Below are 16958 nucleotides of genomic sequence, written 5' to 3'. Positions count from 1 at the left end.
TCACCCGCCTGAAGCAGGATTCAAACGAGTCCGGCGTCTAAATCTATCTGCTCAGCATCATCACTGACACACAACACAGGGTCAGTCTGCCACATGAACTCTTTAATTCATATAGTCCAGTGGGCTCATTCTGCTGTGGTAACAAACACTAACCACAAGGGGAGCTGCTCCTACATCAAACCACAGCACTCCTGCATGCTGGGAAACCGTTTCATTAACCTGAACCTGAGATTATTCTGCTCAGACAAGTCAAACCGCAGCAGTGGGGCGGGCCGTAACGAGAAGCTCCGCCTTTCTGAGCTGTTGCGCGGCTGGTCTCATGAAACTCACAACTTCATTAGAAGAAATCTTCCTCAGGAAGTCGTTCAGTTTCCAGCGTCTCGTTAGTCAGCAGCGTTTTACTTCTTCCTGTTGCCAGGCAACAAATAAATAACAGACAGAAAAGCAGCCGAGCGGGTCGTCACTTCAAACTAACGAGGACTTCTCTTTGTTTAAGTAGCTGCTGCTGCTCAGAGGAGCTCAGTGGAAACTTTAAAACATCTTCCACCTGCTGGAAGAGTCGGTACAGAAGCTCAGGAGTGCCTAATTACAGTCAGATCACTGAATTCATTCAAAACACTCAAAGTTCAGTCTGTGTTTCCAAACTGTACAAAAATAAATACCAGAAATCAATTTTTACTGTTTAATGCATAAAATATTGCAGCAGTCAGTGAAATGACTCCTTTCTTCCTTCCCTCCCTCTCTGTTGGTCCTCTCCTCCCCCACCCCCCATCCCCCCTCCCTGTTGGTCTTCTCTGCTCCCTCTGTTTAATCTCTTTTTAAAGCGTGCTGCCCCGTCACAGCGCCCCCTGTCCCCCCTCTGATGTCTGCACCCCGATTGGCCAACTCCTTCTGTCAGACTAACCTATAAATGAGCCACAAGCGTCTCCTCCATGTTTCCTGGCAGCTCCCTCCCCTCCTTTCTTCTTCTATGAAAATCCCTTCGTTCCATTGTATTGAGCTGCGGCTCCATAGCGAGGAGGAGGACGAGGTTGGTTTCCATGGCAACTGCAGAGATGAAAATTCTTGCAGTGCTTTCATTTTGGTAATTGCTGCCTCTTTTCTCCAAGCCTAAGCACCCTCTCTTCAGGAGACCTTCTCCCCCTCCTCCTCGGCCCAGTGATTTCTTGTTTTTAATGAATTTTCTCTGCTTCCTTCTTTAAGTTTACACTATGACCGAGGCAGACCAAGGCTCTACAGCACATACACTGTCCTCCTCCCCTAGTCTCGCAGGCCTGCTGCGATAAACCAGAGAGGAGGGGCCGGGGTCACATTCAGACGAGGATGCTGTGTTTGTGGCATCTATGAGAAGAACTGAAAACAGAAAAATAAAGCCAAACTCCTCTTCCGTCCAATCAGCTTTGATTTCATTAAACCGGATCTGTTTCTGGACCCTGCTACAGCGGCTCGGTATGACACACGGATCAGAATAATTCTCCTGTCTCTGACCCACGGCTGCTCCTTTAGCTCCTCCCAATTCCTTCTGATTGGCTGTCCTTGTAAAGAAAAGGCTTAAGAAGCAGGTGGGTGGGGTTACTGTTCATACTCTGACTTCATTATTAGGAAGATGTTCAATGCAAACATCCATCTGGAACACTTGATATAAGGGGAAGACTGAGGTGATTTCACGCCTAAAAAACTAAAATATGAAACCACAACATGTGAAAGTCAACAAAGGAAGAGTTTTGTGTTTATTGAACTATTCTGGCTGTAATTAAAATAAATTAAAGATTGTTCATCAGTAGCTGATCCAGGAGCAGCTGTTTTACAAAGTACAGCTTCAATTCTCAAACTGTGGTGGTGACATAAAAATTAAAGCTCTGTGTTCACAGATCAGCTCAGAAGTTTCTCTGACTTTTCTGCATCACATCCACTTTTGATGGGTAAACGCTGTAAACAGTGAGCAGTGTTGGAGTCTCAACAGGTCAAAGGACGGTTTATGGCCTGAGGCGGGCGAGCCTTGGAGGTTATGAACTTTGGTTTTTCATGACGACAGCAGCAGCGGCAGCAGGAAGAGGAGGAGGAGGAGGCGCACACACAGCAGAGACGACACATTTCAGAATCGGTTTGCAGCATCAGCAGCTTCAGCTGCACTCAGTGTTTCTACAAAAAACAGGGGGACTCTGTCCACCGGGGGCGCTGTTTCAAAATCTGACTCAGCAGGAAAACAGAAAGCTGGAAATAAGAAGAGACTCTTTCTCATTTGAACCTGAAATCCTGAGTTTGACCTCTGTGACTTCTCTGTGAGCATGTTAGTGCAGCTCAGTGTTTATAACAACATAATTCAGACAGTCTTTGGTCACTGGCCTGAACCCTGCTAACCTCGGGGTATGTGCATGTAAAATATTTGATTATTTATTCATACATGTACTGAATATGATGCTGTAGTTTAATTAAATGTGTTTTATGGTTCAGGGACACAGGTTTGCTTATTTATGAAACAGTAAACATTAAAAACTGGTACACATACAAAATAGTACACAAATGTTCCTTTCAAAAGGTTTTTAAACAATCAAATGTGATTTTTATGTTAAAAACATCTTTTTAAAATTGAACATTGATCAGGAAATATTATAATTCTGGTTCCGTCTGTGCTTCATACCGACTTCATTCACGCTCTCAGCGGTGAAACTTGAACACTGATGATGATGATGATGAAGACGCAGCAGACACTCGTTTCTGAAACCTGCACAAAACAAACGTGCTGACTGAAAGTAAAACTTCCTCCTCCTGCCCTTGAGTCTGTGATTGGTGCTGATTAAAGTGAACGTGCAGCGCAGCATGCTTGTTAAATACCTCCAATTATTAAAAATCAAATTAAAGCTGCCTTCAAACTTTATCACGAATCACAGAATTCATCGACTGGACCAAAACTGATCCATCATCAGAGTAGAATTAACCGTTTCTATCTCAGCAAACACAAAAATTCCAAAATATGAGAAAATGATTCCAACCCGGGAGGACTCACAGCAGGGCGACGATCCCCACCTCTAAATGTAGGTAAAAGGAGAGCTTTCATCTACTCCAACATGCTCTGATCACACCTCCACCCCACATGCCGAGACGACCCTTTAAAGTTTAGCCAGAATGCACTTGGTGAAGAAAACAGATCAGACATTAGAGTAGCGACACAGATTTCAGACCCTGATCGATCGTCACTCTGACACTTAAAACTGATCTGACTGCAGTTTGTAATGAAGATAAACGAGCTGATGCTCATGCAGATGTCTGCGGGACTTATGAAGCTGTGAGGATCAAACAAGCTGATGATCAAAAAGGTCGACTGTTGCACGGCTTCATGATCTATACTGAGGTTTTAGCTGTAAGGAGGTCAATGAATAAAAAGGATCCATGTTTCCTCACGGACGCTCCTGTCAGGTTAACACTAATGCTGTTCCTGTGGTCGTCATGGTTACTGAAGTCGCAGATGTTCATGGAAATGTTTAGAAGTCCTTGTTTAGCCCCAAATCCTGAGAAATGACTGAGCAGATCTGAGCCAGAGAGACTGAAGTATCACTCTGTGTTTCTGTGCTTCAGTCTGAGGCGCTCTCACTGAAGAGCTCTTTATGAATAAATCTATTTCAGCCTGTTTGGTCCGTGTCTATGACCTCGCACTTCTCCCTAGACACACACTTACATATCTCAAAGTAAATGATGGGCTGCAGATGAAACCCCGGTTTTGGGGTCTGGGAGGTGAAGCCTGAATCCTGAGTTCAAATTCAAATTCAAATTCAAATTCAAATTTTATTTGTCACGTACACAGTCATACACAGTACGATATGTAGTGAAATGCTTGGACAACTGCTCGTGACCTAAAGAAAACAAAAAAGGAAAGGCTATGAATAAGATAGGAAATAAATATGAAAAATTAAAAAGGGTAAATTGAACTGAGCCCAGCTAAATCAGCAGCAGATACAGCATGCGTGTTTGTCCTCTGCCTTCTCTTCTCTTCCAGCTGACAAATGAAATAATGATTAATGCGACCGTCGCTCTCTGCGGACCCTCTGTGCTCGTGCAGACCACTTGAAGGGGCCGTCTACCTTCCTCTGGCTTTGACGAGCCTTGGAGGCGGACGGCACCGATGACCTTGGCTGCTGTTTTTAAGAGGATAAAGATGTCTTTGGAAGGCGGCGAGAAGGAGAGTCATGAAAGAGAGAGGCAGGATTGGCGTTAAAGTGGACGACTTTCAAACAGATTTGGCCTCCTCGCAGCCTCTCTGTACCTCCGCTTCAGCTAACATGCGCTGAGCTCAGCTCCAATCAGCAGCCAGGGTTCACAGCTGACTGAAACCAGCCCCAATTATCTCCAGCTCACGTAAAACTGCTGCTTTCTCACCGGCTTCATAACAAATCTGAATAAAATCCGACATTTTATGATTTCTATTTTGAATCCCTTCCTCTGAGGCAGCACTCGCTCATGCTGAATGTTTCTGATGTCATCTTCAGATAAACTCTGGCCCGGTGCTGAAGATGCAGATTTCTCCATTCTGTTTCAGCGCCGGCTGAAACGATGTTTTAAACGCTTTTTTACAACCAGATTTCAAACATTCAGGGAGATGTTGATGATGTTGTTTGGGACTAGTTTAAAATCAGTTTCTGTTCAGGATGGTGTTTGGGTGTTTAGGGTAGTTTTAGGACTGGATAAAGAGGCATTTAGCAAAGCTTTTCAACAATTTCTACTTTAAACATTGTTCAGGATGTTGATGTTGGTTTTTAAATGGGTTCAGACAAATTCAAAAGGTCAAATATTGTTGAGTTGTTTAAGATGGTTTGGGCATCGTTATGATGCACTTTTATATTTTGAACTTCTTTATTTGTTCTTAAGGATTTACAGCTGAGAAACTCCAGTACATGGAACACATGGCTGTAACACATTTACTTTAACTGTCTGGAGTTTTTAGGTTAGATTTTGCTTTGTTGAGTGAGCATTTAGTTTTTTTATTTGGGAGAAGCCAAATCACCAGCCTTCAAATAAAGATGATGGAAAAAGGTCCTCACCTCAAAGTGTTTGAAAAGCTTGAAATGATTAAAACAAATTCAAAAACTCGGAGCAAAACTTTCTACCAAATGCCCCAAACTGTTCGAGTCGTGTGTGAAAGACCGAGGCCTCACCTGCTTGGCAGAGATAATGAACCCCACCAGCAGGAGGGGGACGTCTGAACACAGTCTGATTTGAATTTGTAAAGCGGGTCACGGCGGCACCTCGGCATCCCCGTCTCTCTGCACAGAGAAACTGTGTGTGTGTGTGTGTGTGTGTGTAGCGGCACTCAGAGTTCACTGAAGTGCTGAAACAATGCAGCTGTAATGTGTGCACTCATGCAGAGCAGCAGTCCCATTACAACTCATTATTGATCTGCAAATTAGCGGCCAGGTGGTCGGAGTGACCTGCCTCCCCCCCCCCTCCTCATCTCAGTTCACACATGAGCCACCGACTCTCAATTGATGGAGGCAAGGAAAGCGTCGGGGAGAGTGAGGGTTTATTTTTTCTTTTATGGCAGCTGGGTGAGGAGCGCTGGCTTCAGCTGAACAATGCAGCCATAAAGAGCTGAGAGAGTCCTGCTGCCCAAAGCATTCACCTCCACCACCTGACAGAGGAGGAGGAGGAGAGCCAGTCTGGGTTTGTCCAAAGTGACACGATGATGAAAAGCAGCTGCCTTATCGCACCAAACGTTCGACCTGCTTTGCATCCCAAGTAGAGGCAACGGCAGCTGAGCAGCTGATCGTCCACCTGTAAGAAGCCTCAAACTGACAGAAGACAGGAAGCACAAGGCCAAGGCCACAAGCTTCACAAAAAGCCTCTAAGTGCAGGCTGAGTAAACCTAATTCCATCAGCTTGCCAGGAACCTGCTTATCATCAGGGTCAGATTCACTTCATATAAAATTTAGACCTGAAATGCAAACTCACCCTGACAGGTCCCCTGGTGATGTGTGAAGAACAGTCGACACCATCGAGTGTCCAGTTATTTAGCCTGAATGTCGTGGGACTGTCAGTTGTCACGTGTTCATTTTCTGGTCCGTGTTAAACAAATGGTAAATGGCCTGCATTTGTATAGCGCTTTTCTAGTCCATAGGACCCCAAAGCGCTTCACACTACATTCAGTCATCCACCCATTCACACACACATTCACACACTGGCGATAGCAAGCTACATTGTAGCCACAGCTGCCCTGGGGCGCACTGACTGAGTTTTATGATTATCAGTGCAGCCCTGATGGAAGCTCAAACTCTCACTGCACCGCATGTAGATGCATGTATATTAAACAGTACATTATTTTAAACCTGTTTATGATGATGTTCTAAGTTGAGACATATTTTGGAAAAGGTTTGGGACATTGCTTCTGACATTTTGAGGCCTGATTTAAGACTCGTTTTGGACCATAGTTTGGGCTAGTTATAGTTTAATTCTAATGTTAGAAAGGCTTTGAACGTCGTCCAGGACATCATTTCCATTTAAGTCAAAATCCCTTTAGGGGCATTGATTCTTGCATTTTTAGGTGTTGATTTGGGTCTTCTTTAGAAAGCTTTGGACCTTGTTCATCATGGTGTTTAGGACTAGTTTCAGATGCAGAGCTTCCTCATGTTATTTCCTGTCAGACTGTGCAGCCTCTCTGTATGAGCCAGTCTCACATTAGCAGACGTGTTGCGTGTCATATGAGGTGTGCTGATGTGCCGGACAGACAGAGGAAGCATAAAGCCAGAGCCCAAGGGCCCCGAGGCTCGGCCCTCCTCCCTCTATGGTGCCGTGCAATTACAGTAATAGTGTGGAGGCTGCCGGTGTTGAGCGTGAAGCTCAGTTCCCGACTGTGTGCTGATGGAGGTGATGGTGCTGAATACAAAGTGTGGAAGAGGTGAGGTGCTGCGGCCTGAATCCTAACAGCTCAGAGGAGGAGGAGGAATAGTGGAAAACAGTCCCTGAGTTCAAACCACGAGTTCTCCTCCGTGCTGCACATTGTGTTCAGAATCACAACAACAATCAGCTGCTGCTTTAGCGGTGAGCTGCGGTACTCACGCCATCAGACTCTATGACAGGAAACTGACCGACATGAAAAAACAAGGCTGGCTCTGCTACATTCAGACTCAGCTTTCTGACCACACATACATGAGCTTTTGATGTGTTTTTCTCAGAGTTGAAGCTTTTAAAAAAATTGAGATTTCTTTGACGAAATAAGTAAAATGACACTTTAACAGGAAGTGTTGTGCTTGATGAATTTGTGGTTTTCAGGTCTTTGTCTGACTCTGAGCATTCACACGCTGAGCTGCATTCAAACACAATCATTCAGGATGTTAGAGCAGCTGGCACAAAATGTCAAGTTTTTGCAATTTCTTTCTTCTTCCAAGGTTTCTGAGCAGTGACTCAACACAGAAGCTTCTGGATGCTCGACAAGGTGACGGCTGTAAAGAAAACACATTTACTCCCTAAACCAGCGACTTTAAAGACCAACGCGTAACGTTAAAGCATCTTTAAATCTGTAAACTCTAAACCAGTTTGATGTTCAGAGGGAAAATGTTTTTATAACTTCAGCTCTGCAGTGGAGACTAAAGACTGTAAAGAATAAAATACCTCTGAAAGGATCCAAAAAGCAGATGTTCTGTGAAGCTCCACAGATTCATCCGCTGTTGATATCCTTCATTATAGTTTCCAGGAAATAGGCAGACTAATACCAGGAACCAGGAACAAATGTTCTACATTTACTGTGGTAAATAAAGGACAAGCTAATCGTAGCACTGCGGACAGTACGAAAACATCTTCAGTGCCTGTACTGCTGTCAGACGGCTCCATCCAAACCCACCAGACCCCATTCACAAAAACCCAAATTCTACCCATAGGAAACAAAGCTGCCTGCATCGGGTGCAGGTCTGTGTTACTGTGTGAAACCTATTAACTCATCGCTCACCTGGAAAACAGGTGAATCCACAATAACGTGTTTGAGACTCAATCTCCGGATGTGTGATGTAGTAATCCATCACATGAAATAAACTACTTTCTGTGTGAAAAAGTAAAGTAGTTTCTTTTTGGACACCTGTTCACCTTAATGACTGGAACAGAAACAGCTGGAACAGCTGCTCGCTGTGACCTCAGCAGGGACGTTACCTGGGAGGGGGGCAGCTCTCCGGCTCTCCTGCTGCTGCTGCTGAACGGGTGGACTCCAGCGGCCACGGCCCTGCCGCCCGTCTGAAGGTTGATGGGGGACGTCTGCAGTGGCTCCGAGCTCGCCACCGCCTTCTGTCCGTTAATGTGTGCGGTTACCATGGAAACGGGAGCCTTGGCCGGCACCACGGAGATGGCGATGCCCTGACTGGGAGGCTTGATGAGCGACAGCGGCTTAGTCGTCCCAACAGGACAGCTTCTGACCGCCAGCTTCTGCAGAGAGACAGGAGAGAGACAGACAGGTGAGACAGACAGATAACAGCAAGGGAGGGAGAGTGAGACGGAGATGCTTCTGTCTGTGTGTGAGGGCCTCAGTCTGTCTGTACTCTGAGTAAACCTCACACTCCTCCTGAAACTACATTTCCCTGCTGTATGAAGATGCTGCAAACAAAGCCGTGGCTGAGATTAAAAAGCTGTGTGCAGAGCGTCCTCCTGCCTTTAAGGTTACACCAATCAGGACACAGTCTGAAACACCTCCAAGCTCGCAGTCATGATACACAGTATCTGTATACACTGTGGATTTTTTTTAACTTGTAGCAATTATGTTTACTTTTTAATTGACGTTTCATTTTAGTTTCAAGAATTAAATGTTAACATTTTAATTAACATTTAAAACCATTTACTTTACATTTTATTTTGGTAAAATACAAAAAGGTAAGCTTTGTAATACTAATTTTTTATTTTTTTTGTTAAATTCACTATTGTGATTTCAATAATTTATTCTATATTTTACTATTCTGTGTATTTTTCCATTCGCTTCATAATTTCTTCTTTGCATTGTTCTTCATTCTTGTTTATTTACTTATTTATTTTTGTATTTACTTTGCTAAAGTTTTAGGGTTTTTTATGTAGTTATTTTAAAAACCTAAAAAACTTCACATTTTATTATATTTTCAAGAATGAACTCATCTTCTACTATAAAAGTGTTTAGGTTGCACTTTCTACATTAGTTTGTTTTTTACTTGGTATTTTGATATTTTAAGTATATTTTTAATATTTACTCTGAATGTTGTGTGTTTGTTAGGTTTTGTTAGGGTTTACTTTGTGTTCAAAGTAAGTATTTAGTGTACGAGCAGACTGACTGCTGTATAAATGCTGGTCATGCTCTCCGTGATCCTTTACATCTATCCTGCCTGTTAACAATGTAGCAGCAGGTGAACAGGTGACCTCTTCTAGCCTGAATCCTTGAGCAGATGTCTCCCTTCGACACAAACAGATTGAAAGTGTTCACACTGGCATTGACCTGAATCTGAAGCAGCTCACGATGACTTCGACTCGCACTCTGATGTTAAACTGGAAACACTCAGCATCCTCGTCCACATGAATACACATTTACGCCCCTCCCCCACCTCAGCGTGTACCACAGAAACATTTCCCCCGGCAGATCGGAGTAATCTCCCTTTTCCCTTCGTTTCACCCTCACACTCCTGAAGAAGAGTTCTCTAAATGTTTTATATTCCACTCACTGCTGCCCCCTCTCATCCCGCCGCTGCTTCTTTCAAGCGTTTCTATAGACTACAGTGGGTGGGGCGGGGCAGGGTGTGTGTGGGGGGGCCGAGCCCGGCTGCTAATCACAAAGACTTTCAAAGTTTGGGTTTTATTAGGAAATGGCAGCAGCAACGACTGTCCATATGAGTTCATGTCAGCCGTGGTTACGATGTCACCTGAACAGAACCCAGTCAAATGAAACCTGTTGGCTGTTTGGGACGTGAAGCTTCTGGAACAACAGGAAAATCCTTTCTAGCTCAGAGTGGAGGCCTCCATGACTCTCGGTGCTCCCCCTGCATTTATTCACATGTTATTTATCAGCCCTCTCCACCATGATCGCAGTGAGGCCATTGTTTCAGGGGATCAATGTAATCCACAGGCAGCCCGGGCAGCAGCCTGCTACGGGGCCCGGGGACCGCCACTCGCCATTCAGGGTTTGTTTGAGCCGGGGCGCCTCTGATTGTCTCAAAGGTCACTCATTTAAAGGCTCTCCAGGCTGCAGAGCACAGCCTCGTCCCTCCTGCAGGGAGCTGAGGAGAAAGTGAATGAGGGGAGGAAGAAGAGAACGTGAGAGCAGCAGGGATCGCAGAGAGCCACGATTACGGTGCTCCGAGAGCGTTTCAGAGCCACCGGAGATCAGACTGAAGACAAACAATGCTGCCGCTGAGAACGTCAAGATTCATCAGCACTTCAGTCAAAGACCTGCTACGAGAAAAGAAACAACACAGGACGATAAAAAAGCCTCAACCACCTGCAGAAAGCAAAGCCTGACGAGGAAACACCTCAGATCACACTGAGCTTCTGACAGAGCAGAGAACGGCATTACTACCTGCAGTTCCTCTGACGTCCAGCAGAGGCAGCAGTGAGTCAGTCCCCATAGACTACCATGTTTAACTAAAACAGCAGAAATAAACATGTTTACAGGCTGATACAGAAACGTAACAAACACGTATACATGTTTGTTCTCTATCGATAAGTTCATCACATCTGTTTGGCCGCATTAGCTCCACCCTCGTCTCCAAATATGGTCACCTATGAAAAAAACTCAACAGCAGCCAAAATGATCCAAAACTACCCAACAGATGACGTCCATGTTTAATATCCAACTCACTAAAAATGTTCTTCAGTCTTACTTTAGTACCAGCCCACAAGTTATAGGGATTTTTGACACCTTTAGAAACATTTACCCTCCCTCCAATAAGTCTAAATTAAATTCCCATTAAAACCCCAAATTTAGGTTGAAATTAATTTTAACCTCCTTAGATTTTCTTTGTTAGAAAGTTAAGACAATCTGTGGTCCTCACAGAGTGCTGACATATTTCCACAGCCCACAGCTACACTTAAACATAAATCGTAAATCCTTTTTATCAGCTGATGGAATGTATTCAGAGTCTTTCAGGATCCTGCAGAAACCTTTAAACCACCCTTAGGTGTCATTAAATGACCTTCCAGGTTCTTCAAACAGGCGAGGATTTATCTTCCAGAAAAAGGACACTCAGACTTGAATGTAATGACGTGTTGCTCGACAGCTGATATCCATCTGACTCTCAGGTGTAAAGGATTTCCCAAAATGTCAGATAATGGCAGCGTGTGCTGAACCTGACCTCGGCTGCTTTAAAGCTGTGGATAAAATCAAACGGAGCTCCTGCAGCGTCGCTCTGAAAAATGTTTTCAGTGCTTCGCTTTTCTTCGGTTTTTACCAACAGTTAGGCACAAGTATCTCTAAATGAAGGATTGATTGCACATGTTACTATCAGGAGGTTTCACTAATGCATGCAGGGTGTGAAAGAAAACACCATCTTGCATAGAGAGTGCCTCTTTCTATGGTGTAACATTGAGCAGAGTCACCGGTCGAAAGGTGACGATTTAAGGATTCAGTTCCCTGGTTTTATACTGTTAAGCACCAGGATGGCCTTTTGAGTGCTGTCTAACTCCTCTGAGATATGTCTGCAGATCGGGCCTGTGTCGGGCTGATTGGCGGATTGTAGTGGAAGACTTTGGGAGGACTCTGTGACCCCTGAGCAGACAGTTTTGCCTGATAGGCAACAATCTGAGAGAGGAAACGTTAACGATGTTTTAAGGTGTCTTAACGAGCCATTCCTCCAGCTATCGGGCTCAGTTAAATGAGACGCAGCCTGCAGAGGCTTTCATCAGCGTCCACTCTCTCCTCACCTTTTATCCACACAGAGCAGCTCTAATGACGGCCAGACAGTGTGATGGAGGAAATGGGCTTTCTGATGCATGCCCAATTTTCTGCCTTTGAGAGCCGATGATTCACTTTTGTAAATTCTCCATCTGTAAGCTGGTGCACATCAAAATGGTGTAAAGCAGCACCAACTGTCTAAACTAGAGATTGAAACCAATAAACAGTCAAATAAGTACGAAATAGCCTGGTAAGCTAAACTGGTTTGGATTTTATCAGCGTCCTATTTGCTGCATGTTTATTAATGCATTCTTGTGATGTTAGAAGTTCATATTTGAGCTGCTTATAAGCCAAAATGACTGAGAGGCCATCAGAAGTTAGTGTGGGCAGTCTTTGCCTATGCAGCTACATTTGGAAACTAAGAAACTACTCTAATGGTCATCAAACCACAACTTTATTGACATATGCTGAGGCGTCAGAACTCATCATAAGGTTAGGGTATCAAAAGTCGTCTTTAGGGGGAAAGAGCTAAAGTGGTTTCCTGACATTGCTGATGATGTTTGAGACCTCTGAGGATTAGTGAAAGTAGAACTCCAACTTTTTGGACTTCCTGTTTCTGGTGTTTCTGTTTGATAAGCCAATAAATGGAGCTGTGAAGCTGTAAACTAATAACATAACATTTTCTTGTAGAATCTTTCATCATTTTTGAAATATAAAGGATTGCTGAAATTAATAAAGGCTGATTTTTATATTTTGTATTGTTTCTATTACTGTACAAAAATACTGTATATCAGATCAGTCACAGTACAACAAGCTGCTTTACGCCATCCTCCATTTAACTTCATTCACCTTCAACCTCCACAACCAGCTGCTTCTCCTGCACACATGTAGGTTTCTGCTGGGCTTTAAACTACACTCCTAACCTGTGCTGGGTTTGAGTGAGGATAACGATCAGCCAGCATATACTAAGATGTACATATTCATATATATCAATACTGTATTTGCAACAACAGAAATAAAGCTTGTCCTCGTGCCTCAGGTCAGTGGTGTTTGGAACAACATTAAACAGAATCCGAGTTTTATTCCTGGATCAACAAGGTGAAAATTAAATGGTAAGCTTGTAAGAAACTAGAGTCAACAGGATGGCTTTGCTTTGGAGGAAATCATCCATGTCCTGCAGAGCCTCATGCTGATTTATGTATTGTAATAACAATTTATTACACAGTGTGAACTCTACTAGAATAAAGTTACTTGGAGAAAAATGGTTAAAGGACATCTTGTTAAAACCAAAATAATGAACATATATTCAAATGAAGCATGATTATGGCCTTCAGAGCGATTACGGCACATTTATGAAGAACAAGAACTCGTTTCTTGACTCTTGAAGTTCACAGATTAAAAACATCCAGGAGGAGAACAGGTTGTGTTAATTACGAGATTTAGAAGTTAATAATTAATCATATTTTCTTCAGTAATGTTTCCATGTATGATGAGATTACTGTTACTAAGACCCAGAATTTTTGTGGTGCACTGATAAAGAATGAATGAACAAGTTTTAAAATTCTTTCCTAATGACTTCTCTATATTTGCAAAGCTCGGAAAAAGAAAAGTATCAGGATGTTTGATTTGTTGCCTCTGTCTGGTTCTGGTTTCTTTTTCCTAAATAACCATGTCTTGTAATGCTGTCTGGCCTCGGCATATTTATGCAGGAAGGAATAATAATAAAAATCAATCAATAAACTGGGAGTGAGACAGCAGTATGTGGGTGTTTTTGTCCGTTTATGGAGAAGGTGGTTACCCATCACCTCTGGAGAATTTATAGTTGGGGCCGGATCATGTTTTACAATCTTGTTTTAGAGGTTTCTACAATCTAGAGACAATTTTAGGTATTTAAGAATGGAAAAAATAAAGCCCTGCAGCATCAATCACACACTTCTTTTTATTTATGAATGCACGCCTGGAGTTTTTCTCAGACCCGGCTGTGACGGAGCGGTCACACAGTGTTCCCTTCCTCCCTGATCTCTTCTGCTCTTTGCTGGCTGAAGAAAGATCGTTAATTGAAACTCTGGGAGAGGTCCCAGTGGAAGTGCTCGAGACAGACGAGTCAGCTGGAACCAGAAAGCCAGTCAGCTTTCCACGGGGAGGGAGCTGGCAGAGACCTGAAACAGCTGCAGTGTGTCAGCTGATGGGAACAGGAAAGACGTCAAGGAATTGAAGACCACGACTACTAACTCCTGAAGCTGTTCCTGAAACAGCATTTCCACTTTAACATGAGTACGGACTCTGCTGGAGCCTCTGCTGGACGATGAAGGACTTGCAGGTTTTAATGGATGCCAGGAAGCATCAACTTCTAGTAAAGCTCATGCTGCGGAACCAGAAGCTCCACCCTCTGGTCTAAATATGGTCACTTCTGACTCTGATAAACTAACATGGCGGCAGCAGGCTATGATGGTATCAGATTTGAACGTGTACCACAAAAACAAAAACATTCTTTTGATTTTGAGTATTTTTTGTTTCCTTGTGGATTCGTGAGTGTAATGATACAGAAGCACAAAAAATACTTCTGATTCGATGAAGCTCTTTTTAGCCTTTTTTCTCAAACAGCGACTTTTAAACAAGAACAAAGTGAACAAAGCTGTGAAACAAAGATGAATGCATGCCTCACATGAGTTGGAATGATTTAAATCTGAATATGACGTTACTGGGCTTTAAACAACTGTAACAGTTATTCTTCGGCTTCCTCTCCTTCCTGTTTCAGCTCCCGTCCACTCCCTCGACTTTGAAAGGCACATATAGTCTGCTGCATTCGAAGAAACAACCCGTAGGGGTGAAGTTTATTCAGCATTAGTCGACGCTTGTTTTCTTTCTAATCTCTCATTCAGCAGTTAAACTGATCTCTGCGTGCTCGCCGTCTCTCTCCACTCCACTGGCAGAATTTAATTGAGAACGCCGCCGCCCGCTCCACGGCCACGGCTAAGGTCATCGCCAGCGCTGCCGATTCAGCGAGCGGGCCGGATTATCCACACTCATTATGTACTCTGGTTTGATAGTGGGCCTTTGAGATAACGGGGCTGCTGAAAAACACATTAGTAGCTGTTCAGATTTCCATCAGTGCAGCTGCCAGACGGTTCCTTTGTTTACACGCCATTTACCAGCAAGGCCCTTCAGGCCGCGAGGAGACGGACGGCTGCAGTTTGGCCTTTTCCATTCTGGTGAGACAGAAACACTCACAAACACCACCTTAAAAACGGTGAGACAAGCATAAACCCATCCAGGATCCCACCGTGGGGCCTACTTACAGGCAGGGCCAGATGTTTGATTAATTCCAGCAGGCAGGCTTCATCATAACCAGGAAGACTGTTTTTATTCAGTGCTTAATCTCGACTGAAATCCAAACTTTCAAAATATAAGCTTTTATTAAATGAAGAAAAGAAAACAGATAAAATGTAAACAGGTTTAGGCTGAAGCTTTCCAAAGCCCACTACCATTAGACAGAGAGATTATTCCAGATTCATAAAGAGAGATTAGATTATATATTTGGTAGAAAAACAGTAGATCATGCAGTTGAAACCACCGAAGATAAAAGATTCTGACTGAAGCAGAGAAAATGTTCACGGATCAGAACCTCCAAAGTGTCCTTGGCTGCAGTTTCCGGGTAAATGGACTCCTACCAGCTCGTGTCTGGCAGCGGGACAGCTTATCAACAGGGGCACACAGGACAGAGTCTGGACCCTCGCCCACAGTTTGGCAAAATAGGGCCGTGAGGCCCCCGCTGCCCCACATGCAGAGGTGGAGCTTCAGCCAGCAAACACAGCGTGGAAATATGGCCGCCGGGTGGCTGCGACCCAGCAGGGAAAACACTGCAGAGCTGACCATCACTGCCACCGAGCCACACCTGCCCTCCCCGTCAGGAGGAGGTCTGATCATCTGGGACTCTCAGGTGGAAGTGAGACCTGTCCTAAACTATTACTGTAACAGCAGTTATGAAGCTGAAGCTCACAGGAAAAATATGAAACACTTCAGCTGATTAAACAAGATCCTAAACCTGTGTGTGATGTGAACTTTCTGAAGGTTCATCACCCTCTCGCTGATCACCAGGATTAACCGGAGAAACAGAACAGAGCTCCTTTATTCACCCACGTAAAGGATATCTGACATTAAAAATCACGTCTGTTTCACACAAACATTCGTAAAGCACTGCGAACAAAGGCCATACTGACTATGCTTTTTATTTGTGTGCACAGATAAAAGGAAAGCACCCCAAGCAGAGATTTAACTATCAACAACCAACCAAACTGCCAGTACTCAGGTGCTGGTCATAGAGAAAAGATCAACCTAAGATTTTCAAAAACAAATTCTGATCTACAATGATGGACGAACACTTATATGATGTAATCATTTCAATTTCAGCTCGGTGAGCAGAGGTGATCTTGAAAAGACTATCGTGGTAATATTATTTATATCCCAGGAAATGAGTGGCAACCCTAATCTGGAGCTCTGAGGGAGAGAGCTGATGAGTAATTTAAAACCAGCTTACTGCGGTTAAAGTGTCAAAGGATTTAAGAAAGACAAAGAGCAGCTCAGTATATTTTACTGACTTTTCAAGACTTTTTGAAAGTGAAAAACTGGATCCTCACATGAGGTATAAGCCAGTTTCTCTCAGCTTCATCACCCTGAAGTCAGAAATGATGTTTCAGGAGTTACTCTAATTATTTTGACTTTAAGGCAGTTGAAATGAAGCTGATGTCCTGAAGAATCTAAAACATGAAACAGAGATTTCTACATTGGTTGACTTCATTAAAATACGCTGCAGGAAATAATAAAACACTCGGCACATCTTGTTTTTAAAACATTAAAATGGCGATGGTAGAAAACAAAAAAAAACAAATGCTCAGCTTGAGGCTTTGCTGACCAATTACAGAGTCTATAATTCCACGTTATTCACTCCTCCTGAGCATCATCAGCAATTATCAGCTGGTCAATAAGTGAATCCAGCTGGTTAACTCGAGTAATTAAACCTGTTTCATGTAGTTTTAAATGAAATCAGAAAGAGTCCCCACTTGCTGTTCAGTGTTTGCTTTTTAACTTTAAGAGACAGAAAAAAATCCATGAAATCAAACTGAGTCGCGCTTCAGAGGCT

The 16958-nt window shown here is 43.5% G+C and overlaps 1 protein-coding gene across 3 annotated transcripts in view; it reads right to left on the bottom strand.

Annotated features, from left to right (window-relative positions):
• Nucleotides 1-16958, bottom strand: part of phf21b (PHD finger protein 21B) — a 104081-nt gene that overhangs the window by 10245 nt on the left and 76878 nt on the right. For all 3 annotated transcript variants that reach the window (XM_042226404.1, XM_042226405.1, XM_005936370.3), the window contains exon 3: nucleotides 8131-8400. In XM_042226404.1, the coding sequence (XP_042082338.1) occupies nucleotides 8131-8400 (270 nt within the window). The remainder of the gene's footprint in view (nucleotides 1-8130; nucleotides 8401-16958) is intronic.

The sequence above is a fragment of the Haplochromis burtoni genome, unplaced genomic scaffold (genome assembly GCF_018398535.1).
Source record: "Haplochromis burtoni strain Fernald_Lab_line unplaced genomic scaffold, NCSU_Asbu1 Contig_210, whole genome shotgun sequence".
Lineage (NCBI taxonomy): Eukaryota > Metazoa > Chordata > Actinopteri > Cichliformes > Cichlidae > Haplochromis > Haplochromis burtoni.
Note: the sequence above shows the minus strand (reverse complement) of the source record. Positions and strands in the feature narration are given on the sequence as shown.